Raw genomic sequence first — 21,404 nt, 5'->3', positions numbered from 1 at the left:
AATAGTTATAAGCATTGCAAACCCGATTTTTTTTATAATTCTCCCTTATTCATCATTTGTAACCCTTTGAGCATAAATGAAATCAACTTTTGAGCGTGTTTCCAACATGATGAGCGGCTAATTCTCTCGTAACCAAGGCAATGGATAAGCTATTCACACATGAACAATGGGTAACTATTTCATTTTCTCTAATATTTAATTATAATTCACTCAATCACTGCTTTTGCAAAGTTCTTAAAATTTTACATAATTTTCTTCATTAGTTGTGATTCAATTAGATAGGTTATGCTTTGGTTAGATAATCTATGCTTAAGGGATACAATTAATTTTTGAGAATATGTTTGATTATTTGTGGATTAAGAAATAAAGGATTAAAAGGATAATTAGAGTTATGAAATATTTGACATCATTCATGTGTAATAGTGGATTCTAGCGTCTTGGTTATTTTCCAATCACTTGAAATCAATTTTGAGTTAAGTTTTCTATATTTTTAGGTTCTATTAAGTTTAGAATTCACTGCCTTCACAAGCCTCAACGAACTCTTTACTACAACATCATTGAAAATATCATCAGGCCATCAATTGATCCTTGGTTCGATCTCTTACGACTAATTTCTTTCCTTCAATCTTCCAATGCAATATCCAAGGGTCACTCTCTCTCCTAGATTTCTAGTCTTGACTACGAATGAATCTTTTAAGATCTAAAAAAACCCTAATTTTAAAACATCTCGCCAAAGTCTCTAACTTCTACAATTTTAAAGCAATTTCAGTCTTTCTCAAACTCTTCAATGAGGATGAATCCCCGATCTAAGTCCCTGTTTCTGGACGCCAAAATATAACTACTGGAAATCCAGTAGCACACCCAAGTAAGAGAAGAAACAGATCTAAGACATGATAAAGGTTTTGGATAAGAAGATCTTTATTGATTAACCATTCCAAGTAGTGAAGAATACAAGTTTTTTGAGTACAAGGAAACCCTAATCTCTCTCTCTAAGCAGAGCTCTCCCTCACCCAAGAATCCGACCCCTTATACATTTCCCAAGGACCCCTATTTATAGATTGATTAACCCTAATGGTGTACAGATCATTTTTTTCGCCTGGATCTTGTAGAGATGCTTTATATTTCGCCCAGATCATTTTCCACGAAGTTTTCCCCTTTCTTTCGCCGTCACCTTAGGGTGTTTGTCGGGACAGCTGTCTCTTTTCTTGCTCCATAATTTACTTACTTCGCAAGTCATCTTTCTAACAAAGTAACCTTACTTCGTCCATTTATATTTCATGGCTGGTGTCTTGCCGGGTACTCCAACTGATTTTTCGCAGTTTAGGTTCCTTATGCGAGGTACTTCGTTTTTTCGGGATGCTTCGCGCTTTGTGTTATCAGTTAATGGCGAGGTAATTCTGACATTTGATTTGACAAGTCACTGACCGAGATATTTAAGTGAGATTCTTCAGTCCTATTTCGTGCCTTCCTATGTGGCCACGTGGCGATCCTATTTTATGTACTTACACTCATTCCCGCAGTGGAGCAGTGGAGTAAACACGACAGTGCTATATATCTCTCCAAATATATCCCCATCATCATTTCCTAATAATGCTTGAAAAAAAATGATCATCCCCCAATTAAATGCATATTCACTTACAATTATAACCTAGTTCTTTAATTAAATGCATGCTCCAATTGGAAAAAAAAAAAAAAAAACCAATAGAAGTCACATTTTAGCCTCTTGTGTTGAAAATTGGCACCAAAAACGCAGCGGAACACAGGATCACAAAGGGCAATTGGTGATTTGAACCAAACAAGGGAGAAATTATAAGAAAGAGACAGAAGATAAAGAAGCACACACAACTACAACACAAGATATACATGGTTCACCTTTACAGGCTACATCCACGGCCAACACAAAAACTTCCATTAAATCAAAGACCATTACATGCTCTTTCCACCACCCAAGACAGGAACCAAAGAGTTAACAAGACATACCCGAGAACAACATCGAAGAAACCATAAAAACCAATTCTCTAACCATTCCTCGAACCAGCCTCATGTCTTCTCTTTTGTATGGGGGGGGGGGCGGCTTTCCAAAGTGACCCCCACTTCACATGTTTTATTTTTATTTTTTTGAATTTTAAATCAAAACTTCTTATAGGTTGTAGCCATTGATTTTAATAGCGCGGTTAGATACACGTCCAAAAATAACTTTTTGACTTCTAGAAGTCAAAAAAAAAGAAGTCAGTTTGGGTGTAAAATTTTAAAACGACTACTAGAAGCAGAAAAGTTACTTTTTGTGAAGCAAAATATCCTGGTTTCTGACTTCTGTTTCTGACTTCTATTTCTAGAAGTAGAAGTAAGAAGCAAAATTGTATCCAAACGCGCTATAAGACTTTTACATATAAAAATAAGCAAATTTTTTTTTGAAAATTCGCATCTACTAAACTGGAAATGCTAAAGGAACATACGGAGAAATTCTGAGTTTTGTCCGATTTTCACAGAGTTATAGGACCGGCTAAACCAAATTTATTTATTCGGTGATTTTGCAGTAGAATTGATTTTCCCAAACTAGTATATTTACGGTTGTAATGGCTAAACAAAATTTATATATTTTTAACTCGCAAAATGTTTGCGTTGGAATAACCTGTCAAATACTTTTGGAATCAAAACATTTAGTAAGCCAAAGATTCTCCTGAACAACTTCTTGAAGAGATCGATGCAAAACCTATTGTGGGTAGATTATGTGAGCAATTTCAACGATCAATGAAGTTATAAAACAGACCGATATTCAATTCCGAAAAATGGGTCATACGACCAAAATCCATAAAGTATGGGAGTAATGGACTTGTCAAATATAGGCCTGGGTGAAAAAGACATGAAATATTAGTCATATATATCATTTGCTTTAAATTTTATTCTTTTTCTTATCCTTTTTTCTCTCATATTTATTTTCTCTCTCTACAATTAAAATTAATCGCGAGAAATGTCTTAACTTCCGTAATATAAGTCGGATTTTAATAAAATTTATATTTTTGGAAATGGCTCGAAAATCTCTACAAAACAAGATCCATTGTTGATGTAAAATTCGAAAAAAAAAAAATTAAACCAGGCCGGGGACACATTATGCACCCAGGTGCAACTTGGCAAAAATTTATTTTACATAAAAATATGCATTATGCACCCAGGTGCAACTCGGAAAAACCTATTTCCTAAAAGATATGCATTATGCACCCAGGTGCAACTTGAGTAAAACCTATTTTTTGTAAGAATACACATTATGCACCAGGTGCATCTTATATACTTCGTGGATAAATCTAAGTTTATCCTAGTAATCACCTACAATATAAGATACCCAACCAAAATTACTAGTTCATGATCTCGAGCAGTAAAACCCACCAACATTAACATCACATTCACCATTAAAACATCCACCAAAAACAAGTGTTAAAGAAGAAAAATAAAATGAACAACAAAAAATTCAAAAAAATATACATTATGCACCTAGGTGCAATCTGGGCAAAATCCATTTCCTGTAAAAATACACATTATACACCCAGGTGTATCTTATGTACTTAGTGGATATACACTCAGGTGTATCTTATGTACTTAGTGGATAAAACTAAGTTTATCCTAGTAATCACCTACAATTACCCAACCAAAATTACTAGTTCATGATCTCGAGCAATAAAACCACCACCATTACCATCACATTCACCATTAAAACATTAATCAAAAACAAGTATTAAAAAAAGAAAAATTAAACGAACAACAAAAAAAAATCAGAAAAATAAACATTACGCACTCAGGTGCATTTAGACCAAAACCTATTCTTTTATTAGAATATGTATCATCCACTCGGGTGCATCTGGTATATTATTTTGATCCTAAAATATGAAATCATTTTGCAGCATTGCCCATAAAATTGCATTTTCCGTTGTGTATCACATGTTCCCATGTGTTATTATATGGATAAGACACGTGGAAAAATAAATTTTGCTGAAACCCTAGAAAAAAGAAAAGAGACTCACTCATCTTCTCTATCTTCCATTCCACGGACGCACATATTTTCTTCTTTTCCTTACTTCGTCTTCATCCTCCTAAGAGCAAGTCTTATGATGGAATCCAACCTATTCCAAGTGTGGAAAATCCATGGAATGTCAAGTCTGGCTTCCAAATTGGGGTCTTCCACAGAAAATCCAAGCAGGGTTCCATGATTTGGCAGAATGGTCCGTGGAATCCATGGAAAAGTTAATCAGAATAGCATAAAGCGCTATTAAGAATAACGCGCTAAAAGACAAAAAAAACGCTATTAAGAATAGAGCTAAGCGCAATTAAGAATAGCGCTGAGCTCTATTAAGAATGGAGCTGAGCTCTATTAAGAATGGAGATTTTTTTTAATCCGTAGATTTAAACTGAGTTGTTGAGAATCTAACGGCTGAGAAAAAAACTCTATTCTTAATGGAGACCAGCTCTATTCTTAATAGCGTTTTTTTAGCTCTATTAAGAATAGCATTGAGCGCTAATCAGAATAGCGTTTCTACTATTCCACCATTACACTTGTGCTTCCATCCACAGTTTCAAATGTTGAGGTGGCGTGGAAGATGGAAGATGGATGGATTCCACCATAAGACTTGCTCTAACAGATGGTGATTTATGTTAAGGTTTTCCATGTTGCTTTGTGTTTCTTAACTGAAAAACAGAAATCTTTAGGATTCAGACCAATTATCTCCCATATACATCAAGTATTCTTATTCAATTTCAAATCACATCGAAAACCCCCGAAATTAAATCAATTCTAGCAATTGTACAGACTTTGATTTCCCTCCCCAATTTCATTTCTAAATCACAAATTCAAGAGCTCACACTACAGAATCACCGCGGATCCAGGTCAACACACTCATAATTAAATAAGAGAACTTTGCTATTTCGTCCATAATACCCGACCCAGCTTAATCGCTAGTCCAGCGGGAAATAAAATTTATCTGGAGGTCCAGAAAAAGGTTTGAGAAGCGAAAATTACTTCTTTACCCATGATATTTCACGTGCCAACACAGTCACGTTTCTCCTAAATCAAGATTCAAAGCCAACATCGATATAAACTAGGACGCTCAATAAAGATCAAAATCAAAACGAACAACGATTTAACCCCTGAAATCGAAAACTCAGAAATCAAAAGTAACCCGAATCTGAAAGGAAATCATCAACAGGATCATTACAATCTTCATCTAACCTAAATCATCAAAACCCGTAGATCTGAAAATTGATTTCTACTCAAATCGACAAAAATGGTTATAACAAGAACAAATGAAAGAAGAATAAATTAGTTTCGGTTCTCAACCTAAATCAAATAAGAAGAAGAAATCAATTGAATCAGCATCAAATAAAAATAAGAAAATACATTGATACTCAACCAAAATCAAAAAAATCTGGGTTTTCATCCAAAAACAAAAAACGGGTACTGATTCTAATTTGTTTCTATTTGTGAAATGTTTCTACTTCTAATTTTATTTATTTTTTATACCAATTTTCTTATATGATCCTACAGTACATACATATCAGTATGTACTGATAAAAACCCCTTGATATGTACTGCCCCTTTTGCTGCATCTGATCTTACAATACATATCAGTATGTACAAACCAAAATCCTTGATATGTATTGTAGGATATGAACCATCGGTACTTTATCTTACATAGATATAAGGTACATATTAGCATGTACTGCTTAAACCTTTGTATGCTTGATATGTACCAGGTAAATCCTTGATATGTATTGTATATTTTGAAATTTCCTCATATGATCCTATAGTACATACTGAAATGTACTGTTAAAAACCTTTGATATGTACTGATCAAATGTTGTGTATGATCATACTCATACAGTACACATCAATATATAACGCATGTATCATAGTCTTTAACTTTTGCAGTTCATATTATGTTCTGTATGATCCCACAGTACACATTAGTATGTACTGTTAGAAATCCTAGTTTATATTTTGATATGTGCTGTTGAAAGTACTTTGTTGTTGAATTAGTACATATCAACATGTAATGATGGATATATATGACCAGTTCATGTTATATCTAGTAGATACGGGTTAATCTTATGTTATAATATGTACTAACATGCAAATTGGTATGTACTAATCGAAAAACTGACTTTTAACAATTCATATCCACCATTAAATATCAACATGTACAGTTGGATAAGTTTGTAATTTAGATTTCTGATGCTTGTTGATTATACAGGTAAATGACTATGTGGGTTTGTGGTGCTTATGGTAGCTTTGTACTCAATGGTGCTGGTGGAGGTGTATACGCTAGGTGATAGTGTTGGAGCTGGTAATAGCTTTGCTGGTGAGCATTGATATAGTGCTGATAAGGGAGTTGTAGTTGGGTACGGATCGGTAATTGGTTACGGGAGCAGTGTGGCAGTGGAAAACTAGTAGTTGTGGTGTTCGTTTAATCCTTTGTTTGCTTAGATGTTTTTCAATTGTAACTAGCTAACGAAGAGTTATTTTACAATAAGTAATGTTTTCTCTTTTTTTGTGTTTTGTATGGTATGTCATGGTTTATGACCAATATTCTTCTCAATACAAAATGTCAAAAAAAAAAAATTGATTTATAAAGTAGGTTATGTACGGATATTGATATATATGCTGAATCATTTTGTTGTGTTGGAATTTTTTTTTGCAAGTAACACATGGTTGAGTACGTTATCGTCTCTTATATTATTTTTCCCGTCATTATTTTGTAATATTTTGCAATATTGTACCACTGTTCTAAATTCTTTGTTTGAATTTATAGTTTTGCAACATACTAGTCAGCATGAAGACGATTGAAAAAGAGTATGAAGCTTCTTTAAGAAAACAACAGTACATATCTGCAAAAAAAAGAGTATGAAGCCTCAAATACAAGCAGTACATATCTGCATGTACTGTAAAACCTTGCGCGCAAATAAGAAAACTGAAATTTTAACTCAAGACTATTTTTAGTACAAAAAGGTCTACAATTTAGTACAACAGGGTCTATGGAAAAAAGAAAAAAAAAAACTTAGCTTCAATATTTCTTATGGTACTGCAACATACTAATCGTATGAACTTGAAATAAAAGACTAAAAAGAGTATGAAGCCTTATCTAATAGCAGTACATATCTACCCGTACTACAAACATGGTACTTAAAAGAAAATTCTGCCATAAACATAACTTATCCAACTTTAGTACATATTGTATCACCCGGTACATATCAATATGTATACAGTGAAACTTTAGTACATATCTACTGAGCGAAAACCTAGTACATATTGATATGTACCAAGTGAAATTTAGTATCACACATTTGATATCGTCTCCTTGTTTGATGACTACGCTGATGGTGCCAACTCCTGTAGACCCCATTATGCAATATTAGGTAAACATCACAGAGAACAAAATAATAATAGGACAAAAAAAAAGTTCGAAAACAAAAATAAGCCCAACTGACAGTATGTATCAATATGAATCACTACGTGTACAAGCATCTTAGTTAACTATCTTACCTAACCTAGTACATATCGATATGTACTGAGCGAAAACCTAGTAGATCTCGATATGTACTAAGTGAAATCCTAGTAGATTTTGAGTGATTTTTTCTAGAATTAAGTGCAGTTTCTGCAAAGACTGATAAGAATATCATTGCAGAATATGTACATGTCATTGCAGAAAACTGTTTAAGCCGAGAAAGAACTGCTGGATCTTATGCACGATTACGAGCAATGCCATTTTCATAAAATCCAAGGATGATCTGACACAATCAAGAGAGTAAAAGAAAGTGTATCAACAGAAGATAATAAAGAAATGCAACAAACTTATCTTACTTTCTTCATATGTACATTCAGAAAACCATTGAACTCTCATGCTTCTTATAAAAGCAAACACATCATAACATGCGTAAATAAGTTGCTTATTAATTTAGCAAACAAACATCAAGATTTGAAGAAAAACACATTACATATTCACGTAAACAGACATAAATGAATTTAGTACATTTTAATATGTACTGAGTAAAACCTAGTAAATATTAATATGTGCTGACTGAACCCCTAGAACGCATTAATCCAGTCAAAAATATGTTTTGGCGAAGATCATCTGATCGTTACAAGAATCCCAAGAACAAGAAAATGATTATATTAAGAACACAAGCAGATATGCATATTTTGGAGATGTACCAACAATAAATATATTGCAAAGTATATTTGAATGGAAATATCAGATATGAATTCATTTTCTTCTCAGTACATCAAATTATGTACTCAATTGATAAAACAAAAACAACATAGTAGATCCATAAACCTAAAGATCGTACACCAAAATCACTATAGAATCCAATCGTACACTCAAGTTCATTCTCAGTACATCAAATATACACAATATACTCAATTCATATGCTACAATACATATTTTCTAATACTCACTACATATCCTACATTACATATCCTATAGATGATGCGGCTTTACCGAAAAAAATCCAAAATTTCATTAATAGTCATACAAGTCCCAACTAGAGCTTAAAGAAGCAAAAATTTATGTAAAACTTATGTTTCTCTAGCACTAATTTCATTCTAAAAACCCAATATTTATCACCGGAGGACCAACCGTGTCTTTCTTTTAATAAGTTGATAATTCTTCATCACCTACTTGGCAATCAGGCAAGAAAGTCATTTTTGTATGTCATATCAATAAACACAAAGTAAATGTTCCTCCACCATTATCATCAATCCAATCATACATTTAATTTGCAGAATGAAAGTAAGAGTCTAATAAATTAGGTTAAAATTTCCTAAATATCTTCCATAAGAATGGAAGATCCATCGCTGTAAGTTCAAGATAAAATATGTACCATCAAACCAATTGAGATCCAAAATCAAACCAATTGGAATAATTCAAAAATAAATCCCTAAAATACACGATTATGTAAAATCAATCAAAAAACAAATCTAAACTTAGATCAACGACAATGGAACCCACTTACCAAAATATATTTGCTTGAAAACACGACTCCATCATAGATCCTAACGAGTTCACAATCTTCATATCTAGATCAGAGCTCGAGCAGGGAAAGGAAATGCAAATGATGATGATAAGATTTAACTCTACTTATTGTTTGATGTCAAGGGTATTATGGGAATCTGTGAAAGAACACATTACGTATGGTGGACCAGCAGTAAAGAATTTTGGTCCAAAAACATGTTTTTGGACTACCGATTAAATAATTTCTATGAGTGGATTAGACAGTAACCGGGTTCTCTAAAATAGGATTAACTAGTAATTCCTAGATTAAATAATTCTTTTGTACGTAAGAACAACTCCCATGACGACGTATATCTGTATCTCTGTTGGATTCGAATTTCAGATCCATGGAACGACAGTGGAGGTGGTGGTTATGCTGACGGCGATGGCGTTGGAGTTGTTGGTGCTGGTGGCGGTGGCTATGTTGGTAACCGTGGAGGTGTTGACCGGCGATGTAGTGGTGGTGTTGCTGCTGTTGCTTATGGTGTCGGCGGTGGAATCGAAGAGGCTACAACCTATGAAGCACGGATACTGATACCGGGATACAGATACGGGGATTCGTCAAGTGTTGAAAAATGGGGATACGGGATACGTAGGGATACGTGTATTATTAAATTCATTTAATTTTATATTAATTCATTTTACTAAAAAGAATCACATAAAATAAAAAATTTCTTAAATAGCTTACAAAATATTAAAATAAAACAAATAAAAGTTGTCTAACAAATTTCTTAAATAGTATCTGATAGGTATCCCAAAGTATCCCATACCCTTTTCATAATTAATAAAAAGGGATACTTTAAATGGAGTATCCGATACGTATCCCCAAGTGTCCCCAAGTATCCGACACTGATACGTTGCCGATTTTGAAGTATTCGTGCTTCATAGGCTACAATTGAATCTAAGAAGAAGATAAGAAAAAGATGAAGGGCATATAAGTAACTTAAATCTTAATATTATAATTTGAGTTTGGGCAGAATGTCCATGATGGCTATTAAAACAAATTGTTTGAAAGGTTGGCAATGTTTGCTTGTCTTTTATACCCAGGAATTCAAATCTAGGGTCTATTTAACCAAAAAACTGTATTCAATACAACCAAAATGTAACACCTCAAATGTAGCATACAAGCATTGCAATTCGTAAAATGATGTTCAACTTGTGTTATATAGAGTTAATTCCTAGTATATGTTACCCCGATAAATGAAATCAATTGATTTTATTTCTCTGTCCGAAGATAGTGACAAGATAACACTATATTGTTAGATTTAGGATTTTGACCAAAAATATGTTCAATAAACATGGGTCAGCCATCCAGTAGAGTTGTTGACTACGAACTAAAATCTCGTAAAAATAAAAACCGTGAATTCTAACTTTTGTCCCCTCATATATATCTTACATCATAGGTTTGATGTTGTTCTGCATTTAGGGTATGAACATATACATTTCTCTTGGGTTGTTAACCGTGTTCTTTAGTTGTTCTTCGTGTTCGTGGGGAAAATAACATGATTTTGTTATTCTTATGAACGAGAGGATGGTGTTGTTTTATTACATATTAGACCATAATGGAACTTATTTCACTATTGTTTAAAAAGTTATTTTACGATAATCTCATCTCACCATTTTTGTTTTGAGAATTTTAAAATTTGGTAGATTTCGAAAAAAGAAGTAGAACGCAGATATAGTTGAATCTATTCTTACAGCCCAACTGGTTAGTACTTAGTATAGTGCAAATCGAAAGGAGTATTGAGGGGTAGAATGATAAGTACACCAACACTTTAAAATACAAGTTTACCAAACATACTTTACAGTTTGTTAGTTTCGCAACGTTTTTTAAATTAAAGTTTACCAAACGTCATGCCGATTTATTTCCACAGCAACGCACAACACAGCACAACACAAAAGCACTTTTCTAAAACTCACAGCAATGCCAAACTAGCCTTTAAACATATCATGAGACTTTGGAATAGAAATAGTTTTGGAAACATCCAAACTAACATAGACAACATAAAGAAAGATCTTGAAAAGATAAATGGTATGACTAGGTATCCTAACAAGGCTACTAATCTAATAAATCTTAGTAAATATCTAGCAAATTGGTATGATGTCAAGGAAAAATTCTGGAAAGATAAAAATAGGGATCAGAATCCGGTTTTAGGAGATAGAAATACGAGGTATTTTCATAATAAAGATAAACAGAGATTCATGAGGAATAGAATAGAAATCATCAAAAATGAAAATAATGAATGGGTTAATACTAGAAAAGAAATCTCTGATTGTATAACTGAACATTTTCAAAAAATAGCTTCCACAGTCAACCCTAAAATTGATCAAAATATGATTAATCTGATTCCTTCTTGCATATCTCAGAGTGACAATGAAATGCTGTGTTGCACACCCTCTAAGGAAGAAATTAAGAAAACCATGTTCTCTATGGAACCGGATAAAAATCCGGGACCCAATGGTTTCCCCCAATTTTTTTCAACAAAATTGGGAAACTGTTGGGTCAGACCTAATCAATATGATACAAACTTTCTTTATATCTGGTAACATCTCTAAGGAAATGAATGCCTCATTCATTTCGTTAATTCCAAAAACTCTAAATCCCCCGACTCCGGCAGAGTTTATACCCATAGCTCTTGCCAACACATCTTATAAAATTATTTCAAAACTTATCGCAGGTAGAATGAAAGGATTACTAGATAAGATAATCTCACCTTACCAATCTTCCTTCATACCTGGAAGGAAGATTTCGAAACAAATAACTCTGGCCCATGAAATTATACATAAGATGAAGAATTCTAAGTCAAAAAAGGGCTTTATGGGATTAAAAGTGGACATGTCCAAAGCATTCGACATAGTCGAATGGAATTTTTTTATTCAAATAATGACTAAACTAGGATTCAATAAAAAGTGGTGTGACTTGGTTTATCAGTGTATTTCGACGATATCGCTTTTTTTTTTTTGATAAATGGGTCTCCAATAAAATTCTTCAAACCTACTAGGGGTTTGAGATAGGGAGACCCGATTTCTCCTTACCTTTTCTTGTTTTGTATGGAAGCGCTTTCCCGAATAATTACTCATGCAGAAGAATCAGGTCTGATAACAGGTATTAAAATCGTCAACAAAGCTCCTTAAATTAGTCATTTACTTTTTGCGGATGACTGCCTCTTGTTTTGTCAGGTAACTGAAAAATCTTGTCATAATCTTGTAAAATTATTTACTGAATTTGGTAAGGCGTCAGGCCAACTTATTAACCTATATAAGTCTGGGTCTTTTTCAACCCAAAAACCGAAAGTTCTATACGTCGTAGAGTTAAGGATATCCTAGGAGTCACTGCAATTCCACTAAATGATAAACATCTAGGCTCACCTCTTATGACTAATAGGTCAACAATCACTTATTTTGAACCATTATTAGAAAAACGAATAATAGAATGCTTAGTTGGAAAGGAACTCATCTAAATTAACACGGCATGGAAGACTGTTATGATAAAAAATGTCACAACTTCTTTGTGTGTTTACCAAATGAACTGTTTTAGGATACCAGTAAAGATTTGTAACAACATCACAAAAATTCGAAGAAATTATTGGTGGGAAAAAAACGAAAAAGGGCTTACTGAAAAAGGTAAAAAGGGTGTTTGTCTTAAAAACTGAGATTCTTTTTTGTAAATATCTAGAGGAAGGAGGATTGGGAATAAAAAACGTGAAAAAATTTAACGTGGCTATGATAGCTAAAATGGGCTGGAGCTTGAAAGAGAAACCTGATTCTCTTTGTGCTTACATACTAAAAGCCAAATACTACCCTGATTGTGATATTCTTCACATAAATACTATTCCAAAAAGAAAAGATAGTTGGATTTGGAAAGGATTATTAACTGGAATCCACCAAGTTATGAAATACTGTTTCTGGGATATAGGAAAAGGAACAAATGTAGACATTTGGGTTGATTATTGGATCCCAAATACTCTACCGCCAATACATAAACCACAAACTAGAACTGATGGGTTAACCAAAGTTAGTAACCTGATTACTGCAAATAAGACCTGAGATTTAGGTAAATTAGCCAAGTGCTTCGACACTCAAACAATCGAAAAGATAAAGAAAATAACAATTCCTGCTGAAGACATGGAAGACAAAGGTCTTTGGACTCTAACTGAAAAAGGTACATTCTCTGTGAACTCTTTCTATAACAAGATAAACTCAACTGGAATCATAAAGAAAAACTGGAGCAAAATATGGAATATGGATACAACCCCATCTGTTAAAAGCTTTATGTGGAAAGCATCCCATGCAATTCTTCCAAATAGCATGAGAATAGCGGCAAATATATACTACTTGTAAGCTCTGCAATGAGGGGCATGAGACCTTAACTCACCTTTTCTTGGATTGAAACTTTTCTACATATGTTTGGATGCATTTTAATTTTGATAAGCAATTTGTTACCAATGGAACAAACACTTTTCATGATTAGTTGAATGATTGCTTTGAAAATCATGATAGAGCTGACTGCGATATAGACTGGCCAGTCCTTTGTAGCACTATTATTTGGCACATTTGGAAATCTAGGTGCAATATAATGTTTAAGAAGGAGAGCCAAAATAGTTCCTTAACAGCAAACAAAATCATCAAATACATTAATGGGTACATGACAGTGAGTAAACGTGGTTATAATGTAATGGAAAATCTTTAATGTAATCCTAGCAATGACAATGCTCTTCAAATTACAACCCAAGTGTCAACCTCGAAGTATGGATCTCAAAATTGACATTGCTCTTACAATGATGTGTTCAACTGCAAAAGCTGGAATTGCTCTAACTTTGTGTGATCATACATGAATCATTAGAGAAGCTAGAGGGATGCATGCAGATTGTGCAACCAGAGAAGATATGGAAAAAGCTGGAGCGGATGCACCTTTCAATTGGGCAACAAAATGGAGTGGTCATATTATAACTTTCAGAAGCGATTCTCAGCCAACCCATTTGCTGATGATAGGAATGTATGCAGAAGCTCGACATCAGAGATACAGAATTAGTGAAGACTTTGGAAACATAACAAGGTTTCATATAAATTTTTTAGTTCAGGATTTTATTCTAGTCATGAATACAAATATCATTTCGGAGTCTCATTTGGCCAAATTCCGTACCAAATATGCAATAGAGCGTGTTTGGAAAGATATAAACATTTGGGTTATCCTAACGTATTTAAACATTCAAAACTGTAATGAAGATCTAATGGAGTACCGGAACTCTCCTTATGGAGGATATAGACTTTTTCTATCAATAACATGAGGATTTCCTCTTTTTCTAACGGGAAAAAAGAAGATAGGGTAAGAAATTAGTCCTAGTTTTTTTAAGGTAAGGAATGAATAAAAGAGTCGATGGACAATGTCTTGTTTACTTTTAAACAAGTGGACATATTCTCATTATGTAAATTTGGCCGCCAGTATGGACTGTTAAATTGGATCTTTTACATTAAATATTGCATTAGGTTTGTAAGCTTCACATGGAGCTTTTTTTTGTTTTGTTTTTTTCTTTGAAGCATTCAATTTATTAAATAAGTTTAGGTTACAATTTTATGTGGGTATATGGTACTCACTGAGTCAAGGAATATAATTTGACCAATAAACTTCGGGATTGCCTGGTCCCAAGTTTTGGTTGAAATATTCATCATTTGACTTCAGGAGCTATTATTTGTCTTTGTCTTTTTTTTTTTCTTTTTTTCGGGAAAAGAGGCTACCCTCGGTAAATATATTGATCCTGCCGATTTGTAGTATCGAAAACCTTACAGAGATTTTTTACGATCTTAATACATTCATACAACGGTCATACAAGTTGTATTATCTCCATCAATTCTTGACTGATAATTCCATCCCTTCAGATCTAAGAACATCTTCAGAGGACCTTCTTCTCTATTGCTAAGGAAAGGACCAACCATCTCGAGCCAAACTGGTTTTGAAAACAAAAACCAATATGTGTAAAGGCACGGGCCATGACTGAATTAGATCCAACCCAGTGCTTCATTGAACATTTAGATAACAAGTCCTGGAGTTTTGAAATTTAAATTGTCTATTGCAATCAGAGTACCAGTGACCCAAATTTACAATAACAATAGCCTAAAAAGTAACCAAAGTAGCAGTGGTAATATGAATATATGATTTCAAAGTACCAACTACAAGTAACGGTGTCTAAAGAAACCACAATCTTCTGAATCGGTCTTAAGTGATCTAAAACGGGACGAATTGGTCCGAATCGGCTTTGGAGTGATATGAGCCATTATTTGTTGAATACTTATAAATTCCGGGTGTGTAATTTTTCTGCACAGCCTACCTTAATCCGCGATAAAGGAATAACATTCATAATGGGCTTGGCATGCCAACTGTAAACCCCAACCATCTCCCTATGAAAATAGGATCGCGATTAGCTAAGCACGCCAGCCATAGACCAATAGAGAGGGAAAGCAGTACCAAGATGGGTGACCACTTGGAAAGTCCTCGTGTAGCTTGGTTTGGTTGAAAACCAGCTATTCTCTTAGGAAATTAAGGACCGGAACAATAACGAAATTGGCCATTGCTTGGAAAGTCTTCCTATTCCCTTTCTAGCCTACCCCAATTTGTTTGGACCAAAGGTTTAGAAGAAGAAGACGTTTCAAATTAGTCTCTCCCGTCTCTCTTTTTTGGGTTAGAAAACGAGCATTGAAAAAGATATGACCAACGATGTGATTTTGTAGTGATGTTCACTGAAATTGCAAATAAAATGAGCCTCCGATTAAAAGCAGGAAAGTTGCATAATAAAAACAGAAAGAGAGTGCGGATAATAACAGATCAAGAAAATATACATACATAAACTATCCAAACTAAATGTTATGTCTAACATTAAGAGCATTTAAACATGAGTAATCCATTTTTAAGCCACACCTCATGACCCTATTTAACTCGAAATTCACAGAAGAAATCTTGTCTCCTTCCAAATACTATACTATACTATACTATTAATCTTAACACGAGAATCAACAGGGAAGCTGCTGGTACCACACATGACACCTACAGTACTGTCAACCTTGGGCATTTCCTTGATAGATATTGTTGGATGATCATGTGAAGAAAGAATATTTCTTGAGGAAACTTTGGTTTCTTAGAACCAGCGGCAGGCTTCATTGATGCTGGAGAAGGACTATTCGATTCTTTTGGTGCATTTGCTGCCAACTCGTTGTTAAATATTGTCAACATTTTTCTTTCTTTCTTCTTCAAAATTTCTTAAACAATAAACCTTCAAACTAACTCAAAGTCAGTGGAAATAAACACTAGAATCTTAGAAATGTGATGAGAAAACATATTATGAAATGGGATGGCAAGGGCAGAAGATTCTGGTATTTATAGATAGAGAATGGTGTTTATGAAGGTGGTGGCAATGTTATCCGGATGGGAGTGGTGGATTAGTTCAATTAGATATTTGAGAGCCGGCGGGGCCATTATTTTTGATAGATTCTGCTGACGATGACTTGAAAAATGAAAAGTTTGCTTTTCAAGCTTATCCATATCCATTTCATTCCACAAGCTGAGTAAGAATTTTGAGAAAAAATCTTGCTCGCCCCAGCGGTATTTTTGCGATCTAGCAACATCACCAGCTATATGAATGGTATCAAAAATGTTCAAGCTTTGCGGGAAATAAAAGTTCCCGAGAATTTTGATGAAGCAAGAAAAGAAAAAGAAAAAAAAAGAAAATCTTGTAACTTTCTACGGAAAAACTTTGGGCCAACATAGACCTCCTAAGCAGTTAGTATATTTGTACACTGAAAATTTGGCTATAGTGAGGCACCTAATTTGTAGAATCTTTTTTACATAATACATTTATGTAGATGGTAAATTTTTTTCAGAAAGCTACTTGTTTAGTTCTAACCTGAATTGAAGAAGATATGAACATAACAATAATTCTGACAATTCTCTAGCGGGTTAGTGTGAAAGAAAAACTAGATGTTTCACTTACTTTTTTCTTTACACCTGAATCCGGTATACCAAGATTTTTCGCCATTCTTGGTTTTAGTTTGTTTCTCATGGAATTTTCAGTCTTCCTTGTATTTTCCCTAATCTGCCAGAGATGCTCCTGCTCCTTCACTATTTCTGGATGATCCTTAATAAATGACATATCTTTAGGAACCTTGAATTTCCAATCCCGACATTTATCTCTATGAACAGCTATTGAAGCCATCGCTGCCTCTGCCACTGCCTTCTTCACCTCTTTACTATGACAGCCCAATTCCTCAAGCATCTTTTCAAGTATCTCGTCACGGATTCTATCCATCTTACTAAATAAACAAAGAATTTTGTCTCTAGCTACCATTTCAGCTCCTTTAAGCGGCAACAAATTGGTCTTGCACACCCACAATCCTTGCACCAAATTAGCATGCTGCTGAATCTCTTGCAGAACAATTTCTTCGGGGTCATCGGGAGCAAGGTACTTGAGTGAAACAAACCGACTCACTTGATCCCCCTGTGAAGAAAGCATTAAACAAGTCATAAATAAAACCAGGATCGGGTTCACAGGTAACTCAAATCACTACGCATGATGCAGATCAAGTGAATACCAACCTCGACGAACCACTTTTTAAATTTTTACTTTAGCGACAGAGAGAGACAGAGCCTGTGAAGGACACACATAACAACTTCAGATTTCCATAACACAGTCTACTCATTATTCATACCAAAAGTTACCAGTAATGCCGGAAAACATAATCAGGTCATTATTCATAGGATTTAGGTATAACTGCAAGACAAAAGTAAAAACCTTTAGGATGCCAGAAGTTCATCTAAAACCGTCAGTACTTAGGCCAAAATATGTTACACCATGACATACTTTATTGACTCAAATCATCTTTCGATTTGTTTATTCCAGAATCAAGCATGCATATAAAAAATTCAACAACAACAGGTATGGATTAACAACACGTTGCGTAGTTAATTATGAACGCAAGAAAATCCAATATGACAGAAACAGATAAGGACATCAAGCAACTTCAAACAAAAAATAAAACTACCAAACGAGTAGCGCACAACAGACATTGCAAGTAAGACTGAGAAAACATTAACATAATGGAAAATTAAACAAACTTCAATAAGTAGGTAAAACTTTCGATTTGACTACAGTACATAGCTAATATAGGGAGTCTACAAAGTTTAGCTATTGTGAACCTTCACTTAAACAGTATGAAATTGATACATTGCTCCTTCTTCATCTCGAAGAACTTGCTCTTGGATATACAATTCATGAATCTTATCGTTTCACTAATTTTTTTCACTTCTTTCCAGGACAAGTTCACAAGAGAAGTCAGGCAAAGCCGTACCAGCCAGTTCCCAAGTTAATTAGGACAACGCCATGAACTACAGCATATTTATAAATCCCAGCAAGAATTGAAAACAGTAAATTACCTGATTTCCGACAAGAACCCCAACAGCACATCCTTTGGTGAGCGGCACCTTCTTCGACACCAATGTCTAAAGAACAGCAACAATGATGAATTACTAAAACCCCAAAAAATGCAACACAAATAAAACAAAAGGGATTCACATGAACAAAAGCAAAAATTAGTAATCCAAACCTGCTTTGTTATCCTCAAATGATCATCAACATTATCGTCGTAATTTTCGTCCAAATCCAGTGATAAGTCAATTTCAACTTTCACCTCTTTAGGTTTAAATCTCACCTAAAAACAAAATCCAATAATCACAGATTATTTCTACAATTCAGAAAGAAAAAAATCATGAAATTGAAGAGAATCTAATCACCTTTTGGCACTTTTGGTCCATTTCGTATGGCCTCCAACTAGGTCTTAATGGATACTGAAGAACATATAACTGCAAAATCATCACAAATTTAAAAAAAAAAAAAAATCAATCAATCAATAACAAATTTGTGTAAGAGAAATTAGGGAAGAAATAAATAACATAAAGATCAAGAAAAGAGAATCAATCTACCTGAGTATCAGCATCTAATGGTGATGGATTAAAGAAAACATCAATTTCTCTGACAACTTCATCTTCTTCATCTTCTTTTGGATTACTGTCTACTTCCATGGGTTGTAATTTCAATTCTTGTTTTGAAATTATTTCAACTTGTTTCAATTGTTCATCCGGATTGAAGTCTTCTACTTCGGATTTAGGTACAATGAGTGGTTCTGATTTTGGGATTTTAGGTTTAAATTTGGATGGTGTTTTAGGTGTAAACGTTGAAGGTCTTGTTGATGATGATTTAGCACTGAGATCTAAATCTATGTCCATGATTGCTGATGATGCACTGTGATTCTCTCTTCTTCTTCCTTGACCAACAGCGATTCTGAATGCCTTAGAAAATTAACAGGCGCGGGAACTAACTCGATTCTTTATAGGAAGGTGCGGCACGGCACGATTGCACGTATGGTTTAGGTCTATATTTGGAAAAGAGAAGCACGCGAGTTGTGTCCGTAAAACAGCTAACTCGAGTCTTTATAGGAGGTGATTCTTACATAGGACCATTCTACACATCAACAGTTTGTCCTGTATGTCACCCTCCTTGTAGAAGATTCATACTGGCGTTCTATTTCATAAGATAGGAAATTGTAGTATTGTGATATCTGAAGGTAGAAGTCGGCCCTACTATTTGTGTCTGCCAGATGGAAATTTTTTTCATTTGGTTAAACCTAAAGTTTCCGTTTTATAAAACACAAAATTGGTTAAAAAGGCCAAAATCAACAATTTCTGGGTGAAATGGACAGTTAAATTTTAATACTATTTAAATGGACAAAAATGTAAAAATAGGCAGGATGTAACCAGTTTCACCGTGCCCATTTTCAAATATTTTTTCTTATTTTTAATTTACACAGGATGTATCCAGTTTCATCCTTGCTATTTTTTAAGTTTAAGCTAGGATGAATCCAGTTTCATCCTTGTTATTTTTTTTTTGACCATTTCACCCAAACTATTTTTTACTCGTCCAGTTGAACCGTGATTTAAAAATATTTGGACAAATGACCCATTTTCCGTTTATAAAATGGGTGATAGAGGCTATTATCCTAATCAGTAATGTTCAAGTGCCTCATGAAAACTGAATCACTATCAAATAATCACTCGAAACTTAAACTTAAGTGAGCAATTTAAAAAGTAAGATATTAAGAATATTATTTTCAGATTATGCAAATTGGTGAAAAGAGAAATTATTAACTAATATTTACAGAAAAATCAAGAATAATTAAGATGCGAAACTTTTTTCATAATTCCCCTAACAGAAATTTCTGACTTAGTCATCGCCAGTAATCAGCGTAGTTTTGTTTTAAATCCCTAAAGTCTAGTGGGATTTGGCAAAGTTGCCTATTTTATGACCCAAGTGGATGGGAAAATCCATTTTTTCACAATGGATTAAGAGTTAATCGGGAGTAATAAACTGATTTTCCAAGATTGTCTAACTTGAGCCAAGCACTCGTTCAAGTTTCAACTTATACGTTTATATCCCAACAGTCACAAACGCTTATATTTTCACATGTGTAAGTTAAACTCACTTTCAAATATCCACCTCATACCAAAATTCACTCTTCTCTCAAACTTCTTCAAACTTTTATTTCTAGTACTCTAAATTTGTCAGTTGAAATGGAAAAAATTGTTGGAAATTTTGGGTTAAACAAAAGGATGAAAACAGAAACAGAAAATAGTGTACCCCTGACTTCAAGGCTCTTTCGATTCTTTTAGACAATAATTCGACCTTTCCAAATAAATTTGGCGAGTACAAACGGTCTCTCGAATTTTGCCTTCAGGATTCAATGAAGTCCTAACACCGTAATCGAATTCAAGGATTGTACTTCCTTGACCCGACCAAGAAACACATTGTATAAGGTTCTGATGATGCTTTTTAGAGAAGAAGAAAACAGATTGTTTTTGATGTGTTGGAATGGGAGAACATCTTCGCTACTTATAGTGATATTCATGCCTGTTGGTAGTGTCGTTTCATCACCAACAGACGCTTCCAAAAGCCATTAATGGTGGCTTATGGGAAGAGACGCGTATGTTCAACTTCGAATAGAAACTTCTAGGTTTTACAAAGTAGTAATGGTGGCGTATGGGAAGAGACGCGTCTGTTGGTAGTAATGATCAGGTCGATCACCGTATAACTCTGCGTAGCGGCAAACCTTGAAAATATCCAACATTCTCCCCCTATTTTCAAAAAATGAGAAAAACACAAAAACACAAAGTAAAAAAAAAAAAAAAATTAAATCAGAGTGGATGCATCACTAAAGTGACTGCCTACGTACCCGAGTGGGATCAAGCCAACGTAGTTCACGCTTAGTTTGGGAAATAAGCATCATCGTTGAAACCAATACATAAATGATAGGTATCTTTTGGATTTG

At 34.2% G+C, this 21,404-nt stretch overlaps 1 protein-coding gene across 1 annotated transcript; it reads right to left on the bottom strand.

Annotated features, from left to right (window-relative positions):
- Positions 1–16,767: 16,767 nt before the first annotated feature.
- On the bottom strand, positions 16,768–19,359 carry LOC113280079. Its single transcript, XM_026528726.1, has 7 exons — positions 19,006–19,359; positions 18,817–18,885; positions 18,630–18,734; positions 18,460–18,525; positions 17,746–17,797; positions 17,670–17,674; positions 16,768–17,524 (listed from the first exon to the last, which is right to left on the bottom strand). Exons 1-7 carry the CDS (start codon positions 19,306–19,308, stop codon positions 16,979–16,981), a joined length of 1,146 nt encoding a protein of 381 aa, XP_026384511.1. The 5' UTR covers positions 19,309–19,359; the 3' UTR covers positions 16,768–16,978.
- Positions 19,360–21,404: the final 2,045 nt, after the last annotated feature.

Source organism: Papaver somniferum, chromosome 5 (assembly GCF_003573695.1).
Source record: "Papaver somniferum cultivar HN1 chromosome 5, ASM357369v1, whole genome shotgun sequence".
Taxonomy (NCBI): Eukaryota; Viridiplantae; Streptophyta; class Magnoliopsida; order Ranunculales; family Papaveraceae; genus Papaver; species Papaver somniferum.
This window is presented reverse-complemented; position numbering and strand designations above follow the sequence as displayed.

Bases quoted from the DNA above. Each gene is read 5' to 3' on its own strand.
- LOC113280079 (XM_026528726.1), bottom strand. From the start codon at position 19,308: ATGGACATAGATTTAGATCTCAGTGCTAAATCATCATCAACAAGACCT. The intron at 18,886-19,005 runs GTAGATTGATTC...ATGATTTTGCAG, and splicing joins CATTAGATGCTGATACTCAG to TTATATGTTCTTCAGTATCC. The intron at 17,798-18,459 runs GTAATTTACTGT...TTTGTCTTGCAG, and splicing joins GGGTTCTTGTCGGAAATCAG to TTATACCTAAATCCTATGAA.